At 43.8% G+C, this 26748-nt stretch overlaps 3 protein-coding genes across 6 annotated transcripts; all 3 read right to left on the bottom strand.

Moving 5' to 3' along the window:
* Positions 1–672: 672 nt before the first annotated feature.
* Positions 673–3024, bottom strand: LOC108054794 (uncharacterized). Its single transcript, XM_017137867.3, has one exon. The coding sequence runs from the start codon at positions 2782–2784 to the stop codon at positions 2230–2232; it is 555 nt and encodes a 184-aa protein (XP_016993356.3). The 5' UTR covers positions 2785–3024; the 3' UTR covers positions 673–2229.
* LOC138913789 (uncharacterized) lies at positions 1639–2124 on the bottom strand. Its single transcript, XM_070218540.1, has one exon. The coding sequence runs from the start codon at positions 2122–2124 to the stop codon at positions 1639–1641; it is 486 nt and encodes a 161-aa protein (XP_070074641.1).
* A 1884-nt stretch (positions 3025–4908) lies between the features above and the next one.
* On the bottom strand, positions 4909–25849 carry LOC108054789 (uncharacterized). 4 transcript variants are annotated; one of them, XM_044395798.2, is made up of 8 exons: positions 25822–25849; positions 19070–19329; positions 14522–15031; positions 13320–13469; positions 8829–11163; positions 6693–8145; positions 6566–6632; positions 4909–6387 (listed from the first exon to the last, which is right to left on the bottom strand). In XM_044395798.2, the coding sequence occupies exons 2-8, from the start codon at positions 19226–19228 to the stop codon at positions 6313–6315; spliced, it is 4749 nt and encodes a 1582-aa protein (XP_044251733.1). In that variant the 5' UTR covers positions 19229–19329; positions 25822–25849; the 3' UTR covers positions 4909–6312. The 4 variants fall into 4 exon arrangements, with proteins under 4 accessions (XP_044251733.1, XP_044251738.1, XP_016993351.2 ...); XM_044395803.2 differs by having other exon boundaries at positions 13320–13448; XM_017137862.3 differs by lacking the exons at positions 19070–19329; positions 25822–25849 and adding an exon at positions 17380–17676.
* Positions 25850–26748: the final 899 nt, after the last annotated feature.

Here is a 26748-nt window from a genome sequence, read left to right as displayed (position 1 = left end):
TTTCTTATTACCCAACTACTTTTAAACTATGTGCTTTATTAGCCAATAACTTTAAAACCAAATGAAGACTTACGAAACAGAACAAATAAGTTTTGGATTTTATTTCCGAACTTCATGGCTCAGTTGATTAGTTTGTCATATGAATGTTTTTCAAAAATTTTCAATTTATTGATTTAAGTAAATAAATTTAAAGATGAATTTCAATATTATTATAGTACTGTCATAAAGTATTCAAAATATATTATCATTGGGACGAAGTTTTAATTATGTTTTTAAATATTATTGGTGATCGAGTACTCACAAGTTTTTTAAAGCTTTATCTTAAAAAATATATAAACTATATTATAACCGTTTCTTTGCGAGGGATCACTGTACTCTTATATCTTTCTTCTGCTTTTGCCTTTCTTCGCTTTGCGCTTCTTCTGCTTCCGCATGCCTCAATTCCCATGAAGAGTAGCGTGCGCGAGGGAGAGGCAAAGGGCGGATGAGCGGGATGGCGAGAGTGGGTCTAATTGCGGCCGAATTGGGGGCTTCCCCTCCCCCACGAAACGCATTTTCTGCGCACTTGGCTGCAGCTGCAATTTCTCTCTCTCTTTCTCTCACTTTCTCTCCCACTCTCTCTCCCCCTGCTGACATTTAAATGTTTTCGCGTGCAAATAAAATTACATAGTCTTTGGTTTTTTTTTCCATATACTTTTTGTTACTTTTTATTTATTTGTTGGTTTTTTGTCAGAGTTTTTTAGTTTTTCGTTTGCCGTGTATGTTTGTGTAATTACAAAATTACTAGCTATGAAAAAAAAACGAATAACATTAATTTGTTGCTTAAAAGTAGCTGTCGTCTAGGTACAATTTTGTATATATATATATATGTATATCTTTTAATACAAGTATATGTGTGTGTATATGTTATACGATATAATATTAAGTCTGTTTTCAGCTGCTTCGTTTTTTCGCATTTTTATTTTTTATTTTTAGTTTTGTGTTTTTATTTTGTTCACAATGCTTTTAAACGTATATTGTCAATTGCGTTTCGTTTTTATGCAATTACAAAATGAAGGGGTAAAAATCCGTGGTACTTTTTCTAGTTAGTTTGTTATTTTGTCAAGTGTTTTGTCTTGTTTTTTCTTTGTTTTTGGGTTGTTGTTGCTGATGTGGTCTTCGTTATACAATGCAATTGGCAGTTGCAATTTCTGTTTTCCTCTTGTCGCGAAACCGCAGTTACAAAATAAGAAAGGTTATTTATTTTTGGAGAGGGTTTTGGTTGTTTTTGGGACAGGTTCTATGTTCTATTTTCTATATTTGGAAGCCTGGCATACATAATATACATATAATTAATGTAATCATACATTTGGGACATTTTTATGTAGGTATTTTTTTTTATACATATAGTTAAATAGTTTGCATATGTACACCGAAATTTTTATAGATAATGTGAAATATGCTCAAACAAATTTGCACCAACAACTTGTCAACTTTTCTGTTTCCCGCCAATAACTAGGTTAAGTGACTTTTTGTGACCCCCCTTTTGGCTACGCCGCTGCACTCTCTCTCTCTCTCGCTCTGTGTAACTCCCCTCACTTCCTGTCTAGTCTGCTATCTCTCTCGCACCGACCAAGTTTATAGCTGGCCATCTCTTTCTCATCCTGGTGACGAAGTGCATCGCCGCAGTCGCATCTTTAGCCGGCTGCTGGCGCTTCCAATGCTGCTGCTGCGCCGACGCCGGCCGCGACTGCGACTGCTGCTCCTGCTGCCGGTCAGTTGCTCCATGGAGCTCATCTCCTCTCCCTCTGCCTCGTCCTCCGGCGACGCCGACGTCGCTGCTCCGTGAGAGGCGGCCAGGAATTTACAGTAGCGCCGGAAGCGTCGCCCCAACCGATTGACCATGCCTCTCTCTCTGCCTCTCTCTTCCCTGCTCTCACTCATGGAAGTCGGTGGTCGCGCTCCTTTCTTCCAGGAAGTAGCTCTCTGTGGCTGCTCTTTGCTCTCTTCCTCCTCAGTAGCTGCACTGCTCTCACCCGCATGGCGGCCAGGTGATCTTCCTCTGGAAATCGAGGATAGATCCCCGCTAGCCTCGTCTCTTTCTCTTTCACTATTGTTGTTGTTGCTAATGGAAAGGAGCGCCATGCTGCTGCTGCTGGCATTGTTGTTGTCGAAGTTGTTGTTGCTTTTGCTGTTGCTGTTGCTGCTATTGTGATTTTGACTTTGATTTTGATTGTGTTTGTGATGATCTCATGACCGTTTACCGCTATCCTTGCGAAAGGACTTGCGCAGCTTGTCGACCAAACGGAGATGGAATTTCGTATAGTCATTGGAAGTTTCACCATTTCCAGTTCCCTGTTGCTGCTGCTTCTGATTAATGGCCGCCGCCTGGGCGGCCGCCTGCCTTTCCAGGGCCGAAGCGGTATGCGAGCGGCTGGGCGGACTACTGCGCGTGGGCGACACAATTTGTTGCATGGAGCCGCCGTGCGAGCTGCGCGACGCGTTGCGCGGAAAGGCCCGCGAACTGTGGCAGCGCTGCATTTGCATCCTCTGGTGGGTGGCGGACGCAACGCCCAGTTGCCCGTGTGACGGTGAGGTGGCGAAACTCTCCGACTTGCATTCGGACACCTTGCGACGCCGCTGGCTCTGCTGTTGCTGTTGTTGTCCCTGGGCGGGCGTTCCAAGAGCGGTGGCCAATGTCGTTGTACCGTTACTACTCGCATTCGAACATTCCGACGTTTTGCGGGAACGCGTGTCCTTGTAAATATCGTAATTGTTCTTCATCACGGGCATCATGAACGCCATTTCGAAGTCTCGATCACTTTTTTCGGCTCTCTCTTTCGATCTCGAAAATCGGAAAATCTCTAGCTCTCTCTCTCGAAAAACACACAAAACAAAAAGAAATAAACGGTTGTTTTCGTTTTCGTTTTCGCTGGTTTTGTTTTGGTTTTCTTGTTTGTTTCGTTCTTCACTTTTTTTTCTTAGTTGGTTTGTGGGGGAGAATCTTAATGTGCGCGTACACCTTCACCGTTCGATGGCTCCGTTCGTTTTGAGGCCGTCCCGCTTTGGCCGCCTCTACTTATACGCTGACCGGCAGGCGGGAGAGTACACTGTGAGAAATCATGCATTAATTGAAGTCACTCATACGCACTGTTGTACGTCGCAAAACTGTTTTTACTTTAAATCAGTCAAGTTGAAATAATAACAATTATTTGTATTTTCGGATCAATTAAATACAGTTCAAAGTAATTATTGGTCCCTTGATTTAAGTCGGTTTCAAAAGGCCTTACAAATATATCACCCATACGCCCTGTTGGACACTTGACTCATTAAACATTGAACACACATAAACACAATCATGTCTTGTTATGCTTTTTTAAAAATATTTTATTATATTCACGAAATTTAAAAATAAGGATATGTAATAATAAGAATATGTAAACTATAATATTGCTATTAAAAAGGTTATTTATATTATTATCATTTATTGTATTATTAAAAATAAAAACCTTGTTGCACCTACAACCTGCCTTGACAATTTCTCTAAGTGTATGGATGGTGCTCTCACTCTCCAACGAAAAAAGAGAGCGCGCATGCGCAGAGAACAGCGCTCAGTGCAACACGTTTACACGTGTCGCCAAAACGTGATAAGGGTAAAGTAATAAATATTACAAAATAACGTGAATAAGTAAGAAACTATTTTGTATAAATGTTTTTTTTTTAATAAAAACTCTCTATAAATAGTACGCTTACCATTAACTTAGCAGGAAGTGCAGATCCATAAAAAGAAGTCGTCAGCATTTGACGTGCAAAATCGGTATCTGAAATCGTAAAGCTGCCTTACGGCTAAGCCCTATATGCATTTTAAATAGCTGTAATCATGATCGATTGCCAACGGTGGGCTGTTTAAGCCCCAGATTGTGATAAGAGTCCAATTCTCATGTCCAAAAGTCGCATGCTAACGTGCGCGGTTCGATAAACCCCGATGATATCCGAAATGAGGCCCAAGATAAAAAGGCACACAGATTGTTTAAATATGTTGTTTGTCACTTTAATGAATAGTTTTCAATTAATTTTCTGTCAGCTCTTCATTCTTAATCATCATTTTCGCCTATATGAAATCGTTAAATAATGAAAGTGCATACATATATATTTATTAATTTATTTCCTTTTGCTCAAAACCATCTGGCTTTTCATTTTTGGTAACAATTTTTTCATATTCCATTTCTTATTTAAACGCTCAACTCTTTCATCTTTCTTTTTTGAAATGTAAATGCATTTTTTAACAACAATTTTTCGTGGTTTCTCTAAGTTATACAAAAAAAGTGTATCCGAAAACGATTAGAAAAGTATAGAGAACAAGATTCGGAAACTGGAACGCAACTTATGTTTAAATGCATATACATATAGACTTGTATATATATGAATATATATATATATTTATCCTCACATAAATGTATTGTGGAAATTATTGTACAATTTGTTAAGATCTTGCTTGAATTCGTCATTACGTCTATATATCGTATATGTCTCGAGTGCATTTTGTGCTTCACCGCTTTTGCTACTAAAAAAAAATACAAAAAAGGTTTCCATTACGTTTTTACCTTATTGGGACTACGCTTATGGGGGGGCACTGAAATTCTTTCGATAAACTGGTAAAGTTCTCTGATTCAAGCTCCCAATTATTCTGACCATTTGCATTGCACATTTTCAATGTACACTCAAAAAAAAATTTTAGAAAATCGCCTATGGATTTGCTTTACTGGCGATTTTTTTCTATATTTCTGGAATATTTCTTGAATTTAATGACTTTTGATTAATTGGAAGAAAATTTTCTTTACCAGTAGAAAATTTTTTTATTTTAAAGAAAAAAATCGCCAGTGAAGCAAATCCATAGGCGATTTTCTAAAATTCAGGGCGATTCATTTTCTGAGTGTAGTTTATGTATTGTATAATTTACCTATATGTTTTTCCTTAAGTTGCATTAATATTAATTTAAATTTTATTTGCTTGATTTTGCTTCAATTCAATGAATGTCCGTTGTCCGCTAAGTTCAATAAAGTATTTAGGAATTTCAAAGGCTAGCTAGGTAGTGTTTTTTTACTTCGTATGATAGTAAGTGAGGGAAAACATCTTTCGGCTAAGCTAGTTTATAGGTCGTATTCGTATCGTGATTTCTTGGGGCGCATAAACCGGGGTCGGGGTCACCAAACAGGTTACCCCCGAAAAAACTAAAAACGAAAAGCAAAAAAGGAACTTCTCCTATGGCAAGTGTGTGTGTGCTGGCAGTTTGTTGGCTTTATAGTAATATTCATGTATATATAATAAACTCATTTTAAAGTTCACAAACTTTTGGCGGAAAAAAAATGCCAAAAACCCTTTGTATCGAATACTGTTCTCTAGTTTAGACTTATGTATTTACAACACGCCCGGCAAAATCGGGGCTGACTAACTAACTAACGCTTCGAATTCGAACTCAACTAAACTAAAGGCTATGCATCAGGCTACTTTTTGTGTTTTTTTTGCTTTGTTTGACTTTGATCAACTGAAAACGATTACAACTCGTTTCATAGATCGTTCAGTGTGTTTCATCGTAAGAGATCCTAGAGATATGGGTCGAAATCGCGAAGGTGGTGTTACAGAGAGTTATATCTATTTATAGATCTCCAAAACACACACACTCACACACACACAAACGGGCACAGACGACGATATACAAATGTATATATATGTCAAGATTGGAGTGACTAAGCCTAGGGACTCTGGATTCTGGATTCCGGACTCCGGAGCTAGTTAACAAACTACACACAAATACACCGACTTACAGCTAGAGAATCCGATCGGATGTCCAACACTTTATCTGAGATCACATATAGTAAAAATTGCCAGCGAAAAGTCAGGATTGCTATATATGTATGTAGAGTGAGTGTTTGTAATTGTTGCTATCAAAAAAATTACCCTAACCATGTACATTCATGAGCTAAATATGTATCGTATGTTCCGAGTATCGTATGCATATTATCGTATGTGGTTTTAAAGTATATTTCTTTTGTTTTGTATATAGAGTTTCCATATAGCGTTTACGTCTTGTTTTGTTTATTTTTCTTTAGCTACGAGTAATCGAGTCGAAAGGTAATACGCATCATTGTCTAGCGATCATTGTCCCTCGGCCTCTGAACGTTTAACAACCACTCTGCTTGAGGTACATTAAGGATATAGGCCAGGAGGCCCTTAGTTTAGTGACTCGACTTACATAGAGATAGATTACCGGCTTAGCTACCCTGAAGATCTATATAAAGAACCGATCCAGTCCGAGAATCGAAATGAGACTGCTTACTTTCTGTCGGGGAACCGACGATTCCGAGGACTTGATCCGTCATCCCGACGAGGAAACTCCTCGTGTTGAGTCTAGAAATTATGTGTTGGTTAATAAATAGGATTGCAACTTAAACTGCAAAAGACTCGGAAATAAAACCGCTCTCTCTCTCAACTTAATCTCAAAAAAGAGAGAATTTGAGGGTATTTTCTCCTTGAAATCGAGAGAATGATTTTTTTCCGTTCTCAATATTTTTGTGGGTGCACCTACCCTGGGATTGGAGATGCCCTTGCCAGAGTGACGCACCAGTGGCACCTGTTCCTCGTCCCCGTAAATCCTGAGGGATCGAAAGGTATGAAATAAAAGAGAGAGACTCTACACTGTGGACTGCACTCACCTGCCCTCCGTCGAGGTGTCGGGTTCGAGCAGCGGCAACATGTCCTCGCCCTGCTGCAGTATCTCCACGGAGGCCAGGGACTCGCTGCCCGTTCCGGTTCCCGTGCCAGTGCCCGTCTCCGTGCTGGTATCTCCGCCGGCTCCTGCCGTTCCCGTCGTTCCAATCGACGACTCGCCGCGCTCCGCCTCGTGGCACTCGCACTGGCAGTCCTCCGGCTTCACGTAGTTGTAGTGCAGCTTGTCGCCGCCCTCGGCATTCGCCTTCGATCCCAGCTGCTGATGATGGTGATGGTGGCCGGAGCGGTGGTGACCACTGCCGCAGGCGGCGGCGGAGGAGGCGGTGGTGGCCGTGGCGGCCACACTGCTCGTCAGCGTCTCCTTGGGCAGCGTGGTGATCCGCTTGGCGGGCTTCCGCTTCTCGGGTATGTTCTCGAAATCGATCCAATGGCCGGAGAGCTTTCGCTGGGTGGATGCCTTCGGCTTGGGCTCCTCCAGATTCGAGGCAGCAGGCGGCGGCGGCGGAGGTGGCGTGACCACCGGGAGCAGCTGCTTGCCGGAGTCCTTGCGCTCCAGATTGTTGTTGCCACGCAAACCCTCTTCGGCGAACTCGAACCAGGATTTGCCACTGGTGTTGGAGACGCGACGCGGCGACTTGGAGTTCTGGATGCGCTCCTTGCCGATGGACTCCTTACGCGGCAGGCTGATCCGCAGCTTCTCGCCGCGCACCGGAGCCACGCAGCCTGGTGCATCGATCTCCTGCGGCTGCACCTCCTGCGGCGTCATTATGCCCGTGCAGTACTCCTCGAGATGCGAGGGATTCAGCGGCGTTGTGGATCGCGGCCTGTCCACCGGACAGGTCTTCAGCTCCATATTGGCCCGCTCGCGCATCGGGATGATGGGCACGCCCTGGGCCCGCTCCTCGGGCAGCGTGGTGGGTATGTAGGGCAGCTCGTCCTCGAAGGACTCTTGGGACACCAGGCCGGTGCTCTCGTGCTCCTCGATGACGCACACGTTGCGCGGAAAGTTGTGGTGCCGCCGCCCGGCCTCTCCGCCCGCCGGCACTGCCGTGGTCACCGACGAGCTGCCGGCCATGTCCGAGTCCCTTTCGCTCTCCGACGACTCGATGGGCTCGTGCTCGTCCGTGGACTGCGAGTGACGACGTTCCGGCGGCGGCGGCGTGGCATTCGGCGGAGTGGTGGAGGTCAGAGGATCGTGCATTGGCATGGGTTGATCCCTGTGGGAAGGTGGCTCCCTGGGTGACTCCTTCAAGGCGGCGGAGGTGGAAGCTTGAGCGGTGCCGGCGGCGGGTGGAGAGGTCACTGCAGGAACTCCAGTGGTTGGAGTGGTGGCTGCGCTCGGTGGCTGCTTGGCTGGACCCACTGGACCCAGGGGCGTGGGCGTGGGTGTGGGAGTGGTGGGCGTGGCTGTGCCAGAACTATAGCTTGCGGTCTCACCTAAAAGGTAAAAGGAGTTTCACCAATTAGAAGGAAATACATAATAAAGACACAAATCTCCAGAGATTAATAAGCATCATAGAAGATTTCATCATAAAAGATTCGAAATCACAGGTTTAGAATCATCGTAAATGATTTGAGAGACTTTGAATCATCATAAATGATTTGAAATATCTTGTGATAATTTTAACTCTCATTAATGATTTAAATATCCTTGGAGATTTAAAAACATCACAGATGATTTCAGCATAAAAGATTACAAATCATAGGTTTAGAATCATCATAAATGATTTGAAATATTTATTGATGATTTTAACACTCATTAATGATTTGAAATATCTTGTGATGATTTCAACTCTTATTAATGATTTAAAATTTCTTTGGAGATTTAAAAACATCATAGAAGATTTCATCATAAAAGATTCGAAATCACTGGTTTAGAATCATCATAAATGATTTGAAATGTCTATTGATAATGTTAATTCTTATTAACGATTTAAATATCTTTGGAGATTTAAAAACGTCACAGAAGATTTCATAATAAAAGACTCGAAATCACAGGTTTAGAATCATCATAAATTTGAGAGACTTGAAATGATTTGAAATATCCTGTGATGATTTCAACTCGCATCGATGACTCAAAATATCTTTGGAGATCGAAAACCAATGGGTTCATCACTTACGTCTTGATTCCGGGACACTCTGACGCTTCGGCTTGCGGGGAATGGTGACCTGACCACCACCTGGCAGCTCGGCCACTCGTCCCCTCTCCGCCTCCGTGAGATTCTCGTGCAGCTTGCGACGCACATCGAAGTTCTCCAAGTAGCGCGAATGGCGCAGATCCGCCGGAGCAGCTTCGTCCTCCGAACTGGGACGCGATTTGTGCTTGGAACGCATCACCACTCCTGATACTCCTGCTCCTGATCCTCCGCCCTGCTCCTCCTCCGAGCTGCAGACTCCCCGTGGCGGTGGCGGCGGAGGTGCCGAGGTCTCCATCCTCCGGATTACGGTTCCCTGGCGCTGCAACCCATCCGTGGTCGTTGTCTCCGAACCGGAGTGCTCCACCTGCTCCGACAGCTGACTGGATTGGCTCTCCGTCTTGGAGATACTAAACTGGGTGGAGAAGAGCTGCTCCTGGCTGCCGGAACCCAGGCGGGTGGCGAACAGGAGGCGCCTGCGCTCCTTGGCGGCCGCCGTCTCCAGGTCGGGATTGGGATGGGGAGCTGGATTGACGGTGGCCACCGTGTGCACCAGTCTCGGCTCGCAGGCACTCTGCGTGCTCTCCACCGAGGGCAGGCGCTGCTGGGCGAGATTGGCGGCCCTGGCACTGACCACCGAGCCCACGGACTCGGCCGTCGTCTCCTGCGAGTCCTGCGAGCTGTGTCGCTGCACCTCCAGGCTCCAGTTGGTCTGCTCTCCACGCGGCTGCTGGAGCGGCACAGGCGCCTGCTCCTCTCCCGGAGTCATTCCCGGCGGCTCCTCCTGGCTGGGCAGCGATTGGATGGCATCCAGATCGGGCCGCTGGGCCACCTGCCTGCGCTGGGCCACCGGACGCAGTGCAGCCGCCGCCGCCGCCAGCTGGGTGGCCGTGATCTGGGTTCCCGCAGCCTGGGCAGCGGCGGCGGAGGAGCCACGGTGGGTGGGCAGCGGCGAGGGATCCATGCTGGCCTGCGCCGCATGGGTAAGCTGCTGGATGCCCTGGAGAAGGGTTCGAGCTTCGCGCTCCTCCGGCGGCGTATGCAGCGGTATATGTATGACCCCCTCCACGGGCTCGTCGTAGTAGCGTAGACGCGATCCTGGCCGGGAACCGGCTGGAGTGCGAATCCGATTGCCAGCGGCGGAGGAGCCTGGTGCCGGCGGTGGTGGCGGTGGCGCCGTCGGCTCCAAGCTGCTCTCAATGGGCGAGGAGCTCTTGCTGCTCTGACTGCCCCGCTTGCCCGGCTTGAAGATGGCCAGCACGGACTTTTGCTTGCTGGGCGTTACGTTCTGGGAGCCACCTCCTCCGGGGGCACCTCCTGCCGAGGCGGTGGCCGGTCGCTCTTTGCTTTTGCTCCTCGAACGAGCCGTCTCCCTGGGCGAATCCGGTGAGTCCTTGCCCAGGCGGAAGAGGCTACTGAAAGAGCTCTTTCTAGAAACGGATGAACCTGCTCCGCCGCCTCCTCCAGTGGCCGGGGAGGGTGACCTGCTGGTCAGCCGCCTGCCCGGCTTGGGACTCGCCGTGGGCGTCAGGCGGTGCTCCTCGATGCCACCGGTACCCGTTCCCTGGAGACTCAGCGAGGCGGGCTTGGAGTAAACAGGTGCCAGCTGATTGGGCGCCTCCACCACCCGCTCATTGGAGGCGATGCCCTTGTCGCTGTACATGTGATCCGGCCGCAGATTGATCCTTATGTACTCCGTGCCGCTGGCCGTCTTGCCCACCACCATTTGGCCGGGACTCTTGGTGCTCCTTCGCTGTCCGCCAATTGTGGGCTTCACCTTCTCCGCTGCCCTCTGTTCACCATTCGCCGTTGGCTGCCTGCTCCTGCTGCTGCGACTGGGAGCGGAAGCGGTAGCGGGAGCGGGGGGCAGGACCTTGATGCCCTCGGCGAGCACCGCCTGGGTGGGATCATGTTTGCGGGCCAAGAGTAGTTGCTCCAATAGCGCCGCATTGGCTGCCACTGTGCCGGCACCCGGCATTCCATCCGCCTGGCTGTGCGAGGAACTGGCCGCCGTGGAGGCACCACTACCTCCTCCGCCTCCTCCGCCAGCTGAGGACGTGCCCAGCTCGACGGGCTTGGGACCGCAGAACGAGGTCTCCAGGAGCATGCGATGCGGCGAGGGCGAACGGGAGACACCCGATATGGCGGACAGGCGACTCACCGCCGATCCCTGGCTGCCCACGCTCGAGATGCGACTGGTGCGACCCGAGATGCAGAGCAGGGCCGCCACCTCCGAGGAGGCCGAGTCCTTGCGCTGGTGCTGCTGCAGGTAGCTCTGGTGCTCGTCGAACTTGAAGATGTGCGGCGAGGAGCGCTTGGCCTGGAAACAGAGAGTGTGGATAGAGATACACTTCAACACTTGTGTAGCATGATTTATAATGGCCAAGGGAAATTTTAAACCAGACAAAAAAAGGAATTTTCCCGTAAAATCGATATGACCATGACCATTTCATTTACATGAAATACTCTTTCCGACCAGGTCAAATTTACCTGGCCGCATATCAAATTGAAATTGATCTTGAATAATGTAAAATCGATATATCATATCTATTTTTTTTTTTATTTTTTTATTTTGTCAAATTAAAACTAGTATACAATACTAAATTTAATGGAAAAATGGCACTGGAAACTGAAGTCCGTCGGCCGGCTCTATTTTTTTTTTTTTTTTTTTTTTTTTGGTGTAGAGTGAAGAAAATATATTACTTGAGAGGCAAGAGTTCTGGGGATCTTGAGTTTAAATTAAACAAGAAATTTCAGTATCTTTATAGAGAAGATAGGACAGAGTTGAAAAGGATTGTGCATAGAAATGTGCTAATGGTAAAATAAGAAATTGTGACCACTACAGAATAAGCAGAATACTTATAAGCTATATTTATCAAATTGAAAGTTACGGAAAGAAGTGCAGTGTATGCATTGAAAGAAGGGGAAATTGAAGCAGTGGACACTGGTCGACTGGTCCACTGGCAATCATGGGATTCCATTCGGCTCCACGTCAATCGCGGCTCTTCAATCTGGACTCACTTCCCGCGGCTGCCAATCAAGCAAGGCAAACAGAGCGAGAGCACAAAGGAAAGCAATTGCGAGTGCCGGTGGAAAGTGGGAAATGGGAAATAGGAAAAGCGGCGAAAAACGAGATAGAATTGCATTTCGGTTGCCATTGGGGAGCAGGACTTCAGATTTTCTCCTCGAACCGCTGCCTAATTAATTAGCTTTGGTTTTTTGTCAGGCTCTCAATATACCATTAGATTTGCTAATTAGGGAGATATTTATACCATCAGATTCTATTACCTGGTTCTTTGGAAAAAAAAGATTTTAAAGGCGGTTGCTTAAAAGTATGCTAAAATATTTCTTTTTAAAGTGCCCTTAAACCCTTTTAGAGATTTCATTCCGGTAATATCGTTGTTATATTTCATATGAAGCGCCCTTCTAATAATTACAGCTTTTCCTGGGGGCCAATTAACGCAGTCACGCGTCCAACTAATCAATTGCAACTTTTTGCAATTAACCAGGAGAATTTCACCCATCCACCCCATCTTGGTTAGTTTTCACTACAGCAATTGATAAGTTACCCAGAGTTACTCATTTCTCCCGGGGAAAAACTGTTCCGGGGGGTACAAAAATAATTCCCACAAACTTTTGCGCCCGAGCGCAGGAATAAACTTTTGCCAAACAATCGCAACTCGGGGGGGAAATTGAGGCTGCAGTGGCGTGGAAAGTGAGCGAAGAGGGGGGTTGAAAAAGGGGGGTCTTTGGGTTTTTCGTCGGGTGGCTACACTTGTCAGCTGTCACTCGGTGCTTACTCGTCCATCCGCCCCGTCCATTTGCCCATTTCCGTTGATTTCACTACTGCTGCTGCACTTCCCAGCCACTCGAATGCAATTTTGCATTATTAATTCAACTTGCGATGCGGTTACTGTCTCCCATCCGGCCAACCCCCCCTTTTGACCCCCTCTGGAACCCCTGGAACCCTTGCCACCCCGTCAATGTCATGCCCATCCGCTTGTTTGATAGGAAATGTCGAAGCAACTTGAAAAAATAACGAGCTTCCTCATTGCAAATGTGCTTAAAAGAAACGGTTTCTTTTCGTAGAGAAGGAAGGGAGGTATTAAACAGACGTTGTAATATCTTTAGAGGTCTTTAGTTGATAACTAAGGGGTCTAGTTAAATGTCGAGTGAACTTCGATAATGTATCATTAAACAATCGAACAATTGGCTGTTATTGCATTTTTTGTGTAATTATCGTGGGAACTCCGATACTTATCGATGTTGCAATTAATCGTCCTTGCCAAAAATGACTATACAATCGAAATCAGAGCGAGTTATCGGATTTTCGTGTTTATTTATCGTATGCATTGTAACAGATATCGATTCTTTCAATAAAAACCATCTACTTTAGCGGCTGCTATCGAATTGTTTGTGTGTTAATCGTGTGCACTTCGATAATTATCGATCGATTCTTGCGATTCCCGCTCTCACCTGCTGCTGCTGCTGCTGGATCCGCTCCTGCTCCTCCTTCTTCTGCTCGGGATCCATGAAGTACAGCTCCTCGGTGGAGCTGCGCAGCTCGAGGGCGCCCTCCTCCCGAAAGCCAAGGCCAATCGTTTCCTGTAGGGTGCCAGTGCCGACCTTCAGAGCATTAGTTCAACCACATAAACCAGCCAGTACACACACATCGAGTCGAGCAGTTCGTTTTGTCAGAGCGATAGTTTGTTTGGTTTTTTGTTTTTTGTTTTTTGTTTTTCGATTTGGTTTATTCGTTGGGGATTGGGGATTAGGCCAGGTGATAGGATGGGGATGAAGGTTGGGGTGTTAGGGGGTTAAGAAGCATGCACGATGGTTAAGGGAGTGGAGCAAAAAGTCGAAAACAGAAAACAGAAACGAAATCAACAAATCAACAGCCAATTTGTGTGCAGGATTCGTTTTGTGGTTCGGTCGGGATTTTGGTTTCGTTTTTCGGTAGGTAGGTTGTAGGTTGTAGGTTATAGGTCAGGGGTTGGATGTTAGGGGGTGTTTGTGTGTGTGCAAGGGGTAGCGAGCGCATCACAGAGTGTTACAGACAGAGAAAGAGACAGATGTACACATATATATACGATGATATACATATCGATGAATGGTTAAGATAGTTTGATTGATGTTTGCAATGGAAAAAGCGGCAAAGAAAAACAGAATCACACGAATCCAAAGGAAGCAAACGAGAGCAAAGTACAACATAATTAGCACCAGATGATTCTATCGCCTCCCTAGAGCCTAAAACTTAAGCCTAAGCCACCCACTTTCCATTGATGGAAGGATATAGCAATTTTTGGGGCATAAGGTATTTCCCAGTCAATTTATTTTTCAATTAATTTCTTTAAAAACTTGGAGTCAAAAGTTTTTTTTTAATTAAAATTCTTTATGGCCATATAACACTTGCGAAAATGTCCACTAACTGATGGGATTTATAAAGAAAATCTTATTTATTAGTCTATTTTATATATTACACTAAAACCATAATTTTTAAGGATATGCTATAGGTTGGCATGCATTTTTTACATAAACCCAATCAGTTAGCTAGTGTCATATGGCTATAAAAACTCGCTAGCTGATCTGAATGCTTGAATTTGATTTCTATTAGGATTATACAATGTATATATACCTTATGCCCCATCCGAAGGGAGTATCCTCAACCTTTGACTCACCTGCTCGAATACATTCTCCGGACTGCTCTCCCGGCTGTCCTCCTCGTGATGCGACGAACTGGAGGCGCGACTTAGCTCGATGCGGGGCGTTGAGGGCGTGGTCAGGGTGGCGGCACCGCGATAACTGCCACTCCCACTGGCACCACCAGGACCTCCAGGACCACCTGGACCACCTGGACCCCCACCCGAATGGGCGGTGGGTGGTATGGGCTGGCCGCCCTCGCTGCTGCTCACCAAAGTGGTGGTCACCGTGGTCGTTGCCGTTTTCAAAGGCGGAGGTCGCTGCTTCGCCTGGACAATCGTTGCCGAGCAAGTGGCCGATGAAACCGATGACGACGAGGAGGAGGATGCGGATGCGGATGCCGCAGAGGCTGCGGATGTAGCGGATGTGGACGCGGATGCAGATGCGGATGCCGTGGCTATGCTGGGCGCTTCTATGCCGCCGGCGGTTCTATTGCGATTCGTCGTCGTCGACATCGTTGTCTGGTTTCGCACACCTTGCTCCATCATCTAAAAACAAATAAATATGTCAATTTATTTAAACAAATTAATCATAAATCATGCACTCTACTACACACAAAATAATATTAGTCCCGAATTTAAGAAATAGGCAACAACATGTTATTTAGGTGCTGACAATTTTTTTCAATTTATTTTCGAAATTTAGAAAAATAACCATAAACTCCAAGTCACATTTCTAACTGCCTTTGGTCGACCACAATTTGTCTGCAATGTAGTTGCAAAGCTGTACAAAGTGTCACTTTGAACTGCCAAAAAGTGCGTTTTGCAATACACATAGTTGCAACATCAATTGACAGCTTGTTCAGCTTCGATCATACTTTAGTTGCAAGTTTCTGCAGTTCTTGCAACTTTATTGCAGATTTGCCTAAAAGTGTTGCAAAATTTCACAGCCTGGCACCTAAAACTCTTCATACAAAGTAAAGTATATGCAACTTTTTCTATATATTAGGTACATGAACTAGAATAGGTCTTTAGTCTTTAGGCTTATATAGGTCTAGTATTTTACATTTGAATGCGACAAATCTGAAAACTAATTGTTTTTCGCAGGGACATCAAGGGACCCCAGATTAGATTAGGGAAAACCCGGGGGAAACGAAGTGGAGCAGAAAACACCCACTGGAGTCTCCCCTCGGATTGCATTTTGCAAATTGAAATCAAACGCTTTCGACACAGTTTCCGCTATATATGTATGTACATTGTATCTGCATGAATGTGATGTGAAGCTGGAACCCGCGGCGTTTTCTCTGCGGATTTCCCTACATTTCGCTTTTCATTTTAGCTTATTCCCACATGTGAATTTTAAATGAAACGCTGAGTTTCTTTGTCTTCTTGGTTTTCATAACCTTGGCGGCTATCATAATTGAAGGGTTTTGGTTTTGGTTTTGGCTTCTGGCTTCTGGCCTTTGGTTTTGCATTGAACAAGACCCAAAACACGACCATCTGGCCAAAGTCCCAGGAACTCGAAGAGGCCTTTGGCAATTTTCCGATAATAGAATGACAAATGGTATTTATTTCAGAAATTATTCAGGCCACCTATTTTCTATTGCCCTAAATATATATTCTGTTTTGTGCAGAGTCATCTGGGTAACTTAAAAAACTCTTCTTATAGGAAATAAAAATTTCCTCTTTGTCCTTTCTTGAAGCTCCTTTAAATAACTGCAAATCGGAGGTACGGGATAATAAGTTTCTCGTCTGCTCCTCAAAGTCTTTGGCTAACACCATTAGCGGGCTTTAAGTTTTCAAGCTGTTTGGAAGGGAAATGGAAATGCGGAGTGGGGTGGGGTCCTAAGTTTACTGGAGCAACAGTCGGCAGGGGGGATGGGTTTTGCTGCAGTTTTTCCTGTGATGATGCTGCACTCGCATTAAAAGCGCTCAAGGAGAAATCCTTTCACACGCAAAAAGTGGGGTTTTGGGTTGCGTATATGTATATTGGCGATAAAGAGATATATGTATGTACATTGTACATATATATGTTGATATATAGTTGCTGGGGGGCTAGGCGTTAGGAAATCGTATGATTGACACATGGCGCCCGAATAGGGGTTGGGGATATCGTTTATTGTCTCTGCGGGACCTTGGGGCCACAAATTAATTTAAAGTTGGCGCTGCCGCTATTCAACGATTTTCGAAATTGAAGGCCCACAAGGCATGCTGTGCGGCAAACACGCCACCCAGTTGAAAGGCCCAGGAATACCGAAACATCCTTAAATCTATAAGCCCCAATAAGAAGTTCTAAGCCTGCAAATGCCTTGTAATGACCAAATATCCCTCAAAACGCTTAGAAATACCCAAACAATGATAACAATTTTTTTTTAGAATATAATATTTATCAAAACCCATCGTAACCTCAGTCAAGCCCCATTGAAAACATGTGATTTCTCTAACCACCGTGCAATCCAAAACTTCCCAAAACTCCGAAAGACCCAAAAAAAAACCCCTGCTCCAAAAATGTTGGCCTTTTGTTTTTGTGGTGTACAGAAAAGAAAATAACGTATATTTCTTCTTTCTTTTTTTGGAAGGCAGGCAGGAAATATGGGCAAGTGTTTTGGGACAAATCGTAACATAATTCTCGGCATAAGAAGTGGAAAAGGTGCAGGAAGAGGAGTAGAACAAGACAGAGACAGAGAGAGAGAGAAAGAGAGAGAGACAAGCCAACAGAGAGGCTGTCACACAAATGTGTGATTAAATTAATTAAAATTTAAATAAAAAGCAGCTTAAGGAGAAGAGAGCGAGCGAGAGAGCAGGGGGGGGGGGAGAAAGAGGATAAGAGAGAGCCGCGTGGCTTGCTTTCTGTTTATTGTTCACACACACCCGCACACACACACACACTCACTCACCGCGGTCCCAAAAAGTCCTCTCCACGTGTGCGTATGTGTGTATTACTTGTCCTTATTAATTTCGCATCAATTTGCACACAAAAAAAAAGTTGAACGGTAAATGCCAGCAAGTGTGATTGTGATTTCTGCTCCTCTTCTCTTGGACTCTGCCTTCTATCATTCGTTTTTTGATTTATCTGCGTTTGGCTGCTCACTTCAGCTTGCTGCTATTGCTATCTCTGTCTGGCTGGCGAACACACACACACGCGCTCTCCCTCTCTCGCAGGAGCACCGTTTACCGTTAGACCGCACGCACGCAGCGCCAGCGTCGAACTGCCCCGAAAAGTATGCTAGCGTTAAATGTGAATGGGAATGCGACGAAAGCTTCGTCGTTTTCGCTTTTCCTTTGCCTCTCCTCTCTCCCCCTCTTCGTCCCGCTCTCTCGCTCCTCTCGCTTCAATTCGCATCGAAAGCTTCGAGCAAAAGGAAACCAGAGGAGAGAGAGGCCGGAAAGCTCGAAGGACTCAGCTGTGGCGCCTGCGAAGCTTCAAGAGTCAACTTGCCATGTGAGTGCGGGTGCGAGTGCGACGGGGATTACACCGGCGGCCAAATGACTAGTTACACTTGGTGGATCAACAATGAAACTGATTACAAATTGGCTTAAAAACAAGTTTTATAAATAGTGATTAATTAATAGTTATTATAAAATAAATATAAATATTGTTTTGTAAATATATTTTTACAATTTGGCAGAATAAATAAAATAAATATTTATTCTTTTACCAAAAATAAGATTTTAAAATGAGAAACTTTTCAAAATCGTATTGATATCGCTTAAGTCAACATGTAACTAACATTAAAGGCATTTAACTTCTCAATTAAAGTTCCAATAGTTCATGTTTCGAAGTATATCAAACAAGGACATCTCCTAAATACCTACACCTTGTTCTACATCCCTTTCCCTCACTGTTTCCTCATTCCGACTTCTGTCCCTTTTGCCGCTGGCTAAATGACATTATTTAGAGCACTTCACTTCAAAATATTTTCCAACGCATGCCGAACTCACGGGCTTTCTGCGACGCGTGTCTATAGCTGTCAAAATTTCAATATTGTTTTCGGTGTTTCTGTTGCTTTTCTTTCTGCCGTTTAAGGTTCATTTTGTTTATTAGCCACAAGCGTTTGGCCTGCCTGCCTTTTAAGTGGCCATTTGCATGATTGCTGCATACATCCCCCTACCCTTGAACCATCGGCTGAACCACCTCCTTCTCCTCCTCCTCCTCCTCATTGCCACCCCCATCTGTACACCCATATTTTTTGGAGAGCGGAAAGCTTTGGCCAAGCTTACAGCGCCCAGTAACGCTTTAGTTGATTTCATGTTTTGGTTAATTAATTTAAGCCCTGCATTATGTGCATGTGACATGAGCCAGCAACACTTACGGTGGTCACTCGATAAATGACCTCGACCAGTAGGAAACCTATCTACAATCATAAGATTAATTGGGTATAGATTTCTACACCACCCATCTATTATATTTATTTGTTCTAATATTATTTATTTCGTTGTAGGGGAGTTTAAAATTTAAATCTTTTAAAGTTGCATTTAAATATAATATTCAAATAATATGGCAATTGTACATATTATTTTCTTTTTAAGAGTAGTGTTCTCTGTACATTGTTGTAGTGTGTTTGGTAAATAGGCTAAAGGACTCACCGCCGCATGGCCAGGATGCTGATGGAGATGGTGATGCTGTTGCTCCTGTTGGCTATGTTGGCTCTGCAGCTGTGCAGTCGTCGTGGCATTGTCCTCGAATGACTTTTCGAAGGATGCAATTGGCGCTGGGCCAAGTCGTTTCTGCCGGCGCGCGTCCATTCCGCAACCGTTCTCCAGTACCAGTACCGCTCCTCGATGCTATTTATTCCGGCAGGAGCACCACGGCATCGGCATGGAATATCCTTTAAATGGAGCACCAACTACGGAAAGGAGAACAAAGAAAAAAAAAAGGGGAAAGACACACATTAGAAGGCCATTGGCACGATTTCTCTCTTGGCGTGGCTTTTCATAATTGCCTGTGGCAACAATATTGAACTGGAAAAAAAAACAATAATTGCTACTGGTTATTACCAACCAAAAATATTTATATTTGAAAAAAATGCAATTTATTAATAATATTATTATAAAAACGAATTATTTTTTGTGGAAAATTAGGATCTGGGTTTTTGCATTTTTTTCTATTGGTTTTTTTGCTGTAACTTGGGGGTATAAAGTATGTATCGATAATATGGATAACTTTCTTGGTAAGAATCTAAAAACATCATTGGTCACTAGAAATGATTTTTTTGTCCAGTGCATAGCAACTACAGCCAAACGGTTGCAATCACATATCACTTGGCTTTTACTGTTGCTCGCGTTGGGCCCCATCAATCATTGGGGAATCATTTGGAAAAAATAAGCCAAACTAAATATACATGAGGCAATACGTGTCTGCATTGCCAGCGAATAATTCGCCAGTGCGAGCGAGCGAGACAGCTGCGCAGAAAAAGAGAGAGAGAGGGAGAGATGAAGGTATGAGGGGGTTTTATTCCGTGTCAACAGTTCATTGAACCGCGTGGCAGCCGCAAGCGAACCGGAAGTGAAATAATAACATCAACAATTGATGAATATTTAAAGAGTCGGCCATCCAGGGTTGTCATGTAATTCTAGGAAATTCCCCATTAAATATTCAGCGCTATTATTCTTACACCGGGCATCGTGGCTTACAGCACTTTCTAATTTCGTAGTGCCACTATATCTATATATTTATAAAAGCCTAAAACTTTAATACAAATAAAATACATTTGCTAGGGTTGACACTTAACTATAGGCACAAGCTATGAGCTATAAACTTCATTTCCTATAAATGAAACCTCATAAAAACATCGAAAATGCCGGAGTAATATTACCCAACAATAGTTGTTTCGTTTTCCTAACCAAATTAGGTCAATCAGATGACGCAGGACCAAAGTAAATATCAACAAATAATCCATTTTCCATGAGTTCATCAAATCTGCCTCGTCTGCTTGGTACAAAATTGTGTTGAAACTTTAATCAAAAGCCAATAAGAGTTACTATTTTTTTGATTTTCAAATAAGTGAGGTCTTGGAATCTGTTATTTCAGATTTTCCGAGAAGCACAAAAGCAATTGCTACCTTTCATTTTAATACACAAAAAGACAATATTTCCTTTCTCCCTCGATTTTCTGGGGCCAAAAAAAAAATGAAAAACGAAATAGGACATAAAACTCGAGCATCCTTGAACCACACACACACACATATATATAGATATATACACACATCCTGACGCAAACATGATTATTGCAGCTGCCTGGTATAAAGTTTTTTTCTTTTTTTTTTTTTTTTGGGCGAGGGGGTGTCTTGTGTTGGAAACTTTTATTCTGCAGTTTGTTCTGGTTATTGGGGCAGTGGAAAAAAAGTGGGAGTGGTCCTGTGGGGAATGCATATTGATTGGGGAGCTGCGAATCGAAATGAATTCGGTGCATTATTCATCGACATGCGGATATATATATTGTACAATATACAATATCCACGGGAGTCCGATGGCGAATTGTTCGGTGTTCGTCTAAGCAAATGTTTGAACGACTCGATATCGAAATAGAAGTCAAAAAAAGTTATCCATGAAATCCATGACACCTCTGAATTATTCACATAAAACCTTTGTGATTTGGGTTAAAGTTTTTAAAAAATCAATTGGGTATTTTCTAGGTTTGGAAAAATATCCAAGTATTTCATATTTTTGTTACCTTCTTGATCAGCAAACCTTTCAAAGGGTCTCGATTCAACCTCAAGCACGAACACACAACGAACCCAAACACCCAATACCCATTCCAATGTTGACGTAGTTTTTAATAAACTTGTCAGCGCCCTTTTCCGCAATCCAACCCCACCACCCACCGAACTCCCACCACCACCCCCGGCGATAGCCTTGAACCCCCCAGCCCCACCCATCGACCCCCATATTTGACCTTCTGCTGGCGCGGTTCTAAATTTAAAACGTTTAGCAGCAATTTTTCGTAATTTGCCCATGGAACCCATAGTATCTAGGCAATGAATACAAATGAGTGCACTCATCACTGTCAGGTTGTGATAAAAACGCTGAAAAGCTAAGGCCAAGCACTTGGTACACATATATGCATACATAATTCAGCTGCTTTTGAAGGGTATAAACCCTGGTGACAAAAATATGAATGCAAACATGAAACTAATTAATTGCACTGCGCAAACATAAGTTCGAAATTCCTGTAATTAATTGACCAGCCTGCATTTTTATAAAATTAATTAAACAATCATAATTGACACAAACAGTATTAAATCGAATGCAATTATTTGTGTTTACACATAACTGCGGTGTCTGATGAATAAATAAATATGAAATGGGAATAAAATAAGGCATACCTAAATTTTTACAAAATATTTCAATTATTTTCCCTTAGTTTGTAGAAAGTTTTATTAACTTCCCCATTCCCCAGGGAAACCCGAATTATGTTTGTGCTTGGCTTTTTGCTTACCATGCCAAAGTTTTTCCTTAATTCTGTCAAACAATATTGAATCTATTCCAATTAGTTGCACATTTGCAACACACATTTTGTTACATTTTGTTGCACATACCTTACTTTGTTTCACTTTGTACCTGAAGTCCACTAATTAATTCTATTTCATTAGACACAATTTGTGGAGAGTACCACTATTTTCGGGCTTCCCTTTGTCTCAATTAATTGCACATATGCATATACATTTTAAAATTTTATGACATTACTGAACAGAAACTAAAATATCCCCCTTTGTGTAATTAAATCTGAAGTCAAAAGTTTTTGTTATTTTCGGGAAACCCCCTTTTTCTGTCCTCCTCCCTTCGTTTTAAACTACTCGATGGCCTTTAGCACAGAAGGAGCATCGAAAATCGATGGAATCAGCGCCAGAAAGTGGAGGAGGGTGCACAAAAGGCGACAAGGATGTCAGCATAAGCGCGCAACTTTGGCAAACAGCTTAAAGAACTGTTCTCCCTGGCGATATTGTATATAAGACTTGACTGAGCAACCCACCACCCACACTTTTCCCTCCCCTTTTCAGTGAAACTTTGCTAGGCTAAACTATGAAAAGAGGAATTGGAGTAAGAAAACAAAACTTTGTCGGGCCGAACATAAAATAAACATTTACAAATCTTTACAGCATACTGGGAGTCTCAGACTTCGATCCCAATAACCTTTATAAACTTACGAATTCCTGCCCTTCATCGGGTTGCCTATGAATAAACTCATCACTTACATTTATGAACCAGTAATTTCTAAATCTCATTTAATTTTTAAATATTTTAATCCCTTCTTTTAGGGGTTTCCTCTCTAAAAGGCCTTTTGAATTGGCAACTTCGGCTGGAAATGGCTCATGGCCTGCGGCCAAAGGCAATAGGCAAAAGCCCTTAGACACATTGCCCCCAATGACATTGATGGCCCACGGGGGGAGGGGGTTTTTCGGAGGCGAAAAAAAAAAGAGAAAAGGGAGGCCGTTGGAGACGTCGCCGCTGTCGTTGCTGGCAGAATTTCCCACAGCGAGCGGCGGGAGGCGCTCACCAGGCGGGAAAAGCATTTCATTGACCTCATAAATTGTCCAAGAAGAGGCTCACAAAAAAAAGGGGGCAGCCAAGAAACCAGAAGGGGGCAGTGGGGTTGGCGGCACCGCAAACCCCAAAAACTGGCATCCAAAGGACGGCGGCGGCCATTTAGTGCTGGCTGCACAGAAAACAATCTTCTTAGAGTTTTCATTAAACCACAAATACAAAAATCCGGCTCGAAGGACCAACCCCATAAGCTTAATATGGTTAATTAATAATACTTTTTCAATAAGAGGTTTTTTTCTGCATGAAGAAGCGAAAATACAAAACATTATTAAGCAAATCCGGCTCGAAGGACCAACTATTATACTTCCCCGAAAGTCAATAGGCGGTTTCTTTCTCTGCACGAAAAAGCGAACTAAAAATACAACAACAAGAAAGTTATTAATGCCTGCTCGTTGCTCATCGCTCCCCAGCTAAACTGCTTGTCATTGAGGATGGGGAGGGGGTTTGATGGCTTTGGATTGTGGGTGGTGGAGATTAACAGAAACGGGAGAAACACCAGACGCCAATGGGAATAAATTCAATGAGGATGTTCAATGTATGTAACTAAAGGATGTGGGCACTTTCTGAGGTAAAGGAATAGAATCGAACAGACTGGGAAAAACAGAAGGCAGACAGATAGACAGTGGATGCGATCGTAGCCATTATAAGCACAAATAAAAAACGAAACTTTTCTTTCTGGAGATTTAAGGAAAAACCCTTTTTTAAATGGTATCCATTGTGAACATTAAACGAATAACAATTCAAATCGAGTGCCATTTATGGCCCACTGTGCTGCTTCCATGAGTTTTTCCCGATGCTTATCAGTTTGGGGGAAATCTGGGACAGACAGGTGAAGGCGAGAAGCAGAAACGGCAAAATGGAAACAAAACGCTGCTGCTGCTGCCTTTGATCGGTGGCTTTTGATAAGCGTCAATGACACAGACACTGTGCACTGAGCACCGAGGATATGGAAAGGACGAGCCGGGGGAAGGACCTCCTTTGCTGCTGCCAGTGAATCAGATTTCGTCACTCTCTCTCTCTCTCTCTCTCTCTCTCTCCCTCTCCCTCGCACTCATTATGCATTATACATTGTGCATTGTAACCAAGTTGAGCTGACTCATTCAAACTTGTCGCCGGGAATTTGGGCCACCGGCAAAAAAGGGCTAGAAGAACAGGTGACTTTTCTTTGTCTAGCCGCAAAAGTGGAGCACCGACGATGCTGACCAGGCAGCCCCAATCCATCCTCGTCCCCCCCATCAGTAAACAATGCACTGAGCGAAAAATATCGGCTGGAAGGACCAAAGTGTGTCTTTTATATTACGGTAAGGTTAGTTTAGTAACTTGGATTTTGGATTTTGTAATACCCAACTTACTTTAATTCGACACCCTTCGGGTGAAAAGAAAGAAAGGAGCTAGATCAAATCAAATCCGGCTCGAAGGACCAGTACATGGAGATTTAATAGACAACTTAGTAGCTTAGGTGTAAGAATAGTTGGATTCCAATTATTTTCCCAAATATTTCTAAAGATTTCTGATTTCTGGGTTACTTTGTGATAACCTTTCGCTGTTTCAGGGATGGCAATATTTTTTTCTCTGTGTGCCAAATGCGATTATACCTCTTCCACTGCATACTTTCAGGCAGTCGCAGGAAAATGACTTCTTGAACGGCAAAAGCCAAAAGCAATAATGTGAAAGAAACGAGAATTCGAGTGGGGCACCAAGAGAAGAAGAGAATTAGCATGCAATAACAATGAGGTGGGGGTGGGGGGTTCGGCTCTGTTTCTGTTCTGTTTTATTCGCTTGAGGTCTCCAAAAAGGGGGCGTGAGGTCGTCGGGCCGGGCATGACTAATATGGGTCTCTCGCCTCTCGTTCTTCGGCGAGGTTAAAGTCTTTTGGGGGTAGTTCAAAGCCGTCGGCCCCCCCGGTTTTTCTCAGCGTTTTTATTCGTATTCCCCCATTTCGCTGCCTTCGCTGTAATAGTGTAATGGCGTGCCGACTGGCGGCAGCTTGTAGGTGTTAAGTAATGGCACACATACACTGGGTATAGTGGGTTAAGAGGGGGTGGCATTAGGGTTATTCGCTGAGGTCGCCAATTATCGGGGACTGCCACAACACGTATGGGATAAGTCCAAAAATGTAATGGCAATTACGGACTAATTGGAAATCATTCCGAAGGAATTACCAATACCCCAAAAGTTCCATTTTAATTAATGGCTAATATGTAATGTAAATAGTGAGGGGCGGGCTAAATTGGTAGGGAACTTATCCTTTGAAGCCTGAAAATGATTAACCTTTTTACAAAAATTCCCTAAAAAATACCATTAAATATTTACAGCTTTGTTTTCGCGAGTTAATCAAATATTTAAGGCTGTCAAAACTTTTTTTTTACCGTTCAGAGTGACTTTGGGAAATAAGAAAACTGTTTTTGGTATAGTATTGCTAATGCTCTAAATAAATAATATTGCATATTTCAAAGCTTTTTTTGAATTTTGAAATAATGATTGGGGTGATAATCCTTTCTAAGCATATAATAACAATAACAGAACGAACAAATAGGTGTATTTAAAGTTCAGTCCCTGCTTTTCCTTGCATTCTCATTTATTATTTTCGCCAGAATAGCTGGTCCCCTGGATTTTTACGGCCGTCGCCTGGTAACAGGCTGTGCAGTCATGAATTCCACCTTACATAATTGAACAAGCATTCGCCGGAACAAGGATATACAATATCACACATGCAGAATATGTAGTTATATGTATGCAACAGCTAAGAGCTAAGAAAAGCCGCTCACCAACTGCAGGCGAAATTCATTGCATACCTCCGGGAGTCCGGCAGTCCGGGAATTCGGAGTCTGGAATCCGTTGATGAAAGTTATTCACTTGCCGGATCTTACACTCGAACAAAAAGATATAACAATAACATTGAGGCGAACATCTTTTCGGTGGAATTTTCGGACGCTATTCCGCGAACCTCTGGGTTTTCCAGCGATTTTCCACACAGCTCGACTGTTTGCCTGCGAACTTAAGCCAAATTCGATTAGACGCGATAACCGTTCTCGGCGCCAAACGAACGCCGACTGAACTTATCAGTCACTCAACTGAACAGCGACCCGGCCAACAACTACAGCTGCAAATCCCTATGTGCGTGTGTGTTGGTGTTGCGACGACAACGAGCATGCAACAACAACATGTTGGACCTCTCACACACACAGGCAGCCACAGTGGTCTCTAGCTAAAATGGGTAACTTTCTTTATCACATGCATTTCTTTAGTTTATGAAGTTAACTTATCACTGAAGAAAGAAATAAATAAATTGGGGTCACCAAAGCCCATTTAAGAATATTTGGGTCTTGGAGTCTTATACCTATCAACCGCAAATTATATCCTAAAAGTCTTTGGAATTATGTAATCACTTAAGAAAGGATTCTGATTGGGGTCACCAAAGCTCATATTGAACACATAAACTGGCTAAAAATAGTTGGATCATCACGTTTTACACCTTTCGAGTCTCAGCTCATTGAGTTTTAATGTAAGGCACCAAAAGAAAGTTTTTTCTTGAAAATAAGCGGAATATATTGGGGTCACCAAATCCAAAGTTGGAGTAAAACGTGTCAAAACATATCCCGATCAAGGAGTGTTATAACTAACCAAGCTAAACTCATTAAGTAATATAAAGAAACAGTTCTTCTTCGTGGGGATCACTGTACTCCGACACACACACACACAAGAACCCCGAACACGGTGGA

Source organism: Drosophila takahashii, chromosome X, assembly GCF_030179915.1.
Source record: "Drosophila takahashii strain IR98-3 E-12201 chromosome X, DtakHiC1v2, whole genome shotgun sequence".
In the NCBI taxonomy this organism is placed as follows: Eukaryota; Metazoa; Arthropoda; class Insecta; order Diptera; family Drosophilidae; genus Drosophila; species Drosophila takahashii.
Note: the sequence above shows the minus strand (reverse complement) of the source record. Positions and strands in the feature narration are given on the sequence as shown.

Excerpts from the sequence above, each read along its gene's own strand:
- LOC138913789 (XM_070218540.1), bottom strand. The coding sequence starts at position 2,124 with ATGGCGCTCCTTTCCATTAGCAACAACAACAATAGTGAAAGAGAAAGA.
- LOC108054794 (XM_017137867.3), bottom strand. The coding sequence starts at position 2,784 with ATGGCGTTCATGATGCCCGTGATGAAGAACAATTACGATATTTACAAG.
- LOC108054789 (XM_044395798.2), bottom strand. The coding sequence starts at position 19,228 with ATGGACGCGCGCCGGCAGAAACGACTTGGCCCAGCGCCAATTGCATCC. Across the intron at positions 8,146-8,828 it reads GAGTGTCCCGGAATCAAGAC|GTGAGACCGCAAGCTATAGT; the intron begins GTAAGTGATGAA and ends TTTACCTTTTAG. Across the intron at positions 6,633-6,692 it reads GACACCTCGACGGAGGGCAG|GATTTACGGGGACGAGGAAC; the intron begins GTGAGTGCAGTC and ends TCGATCCCTCAG.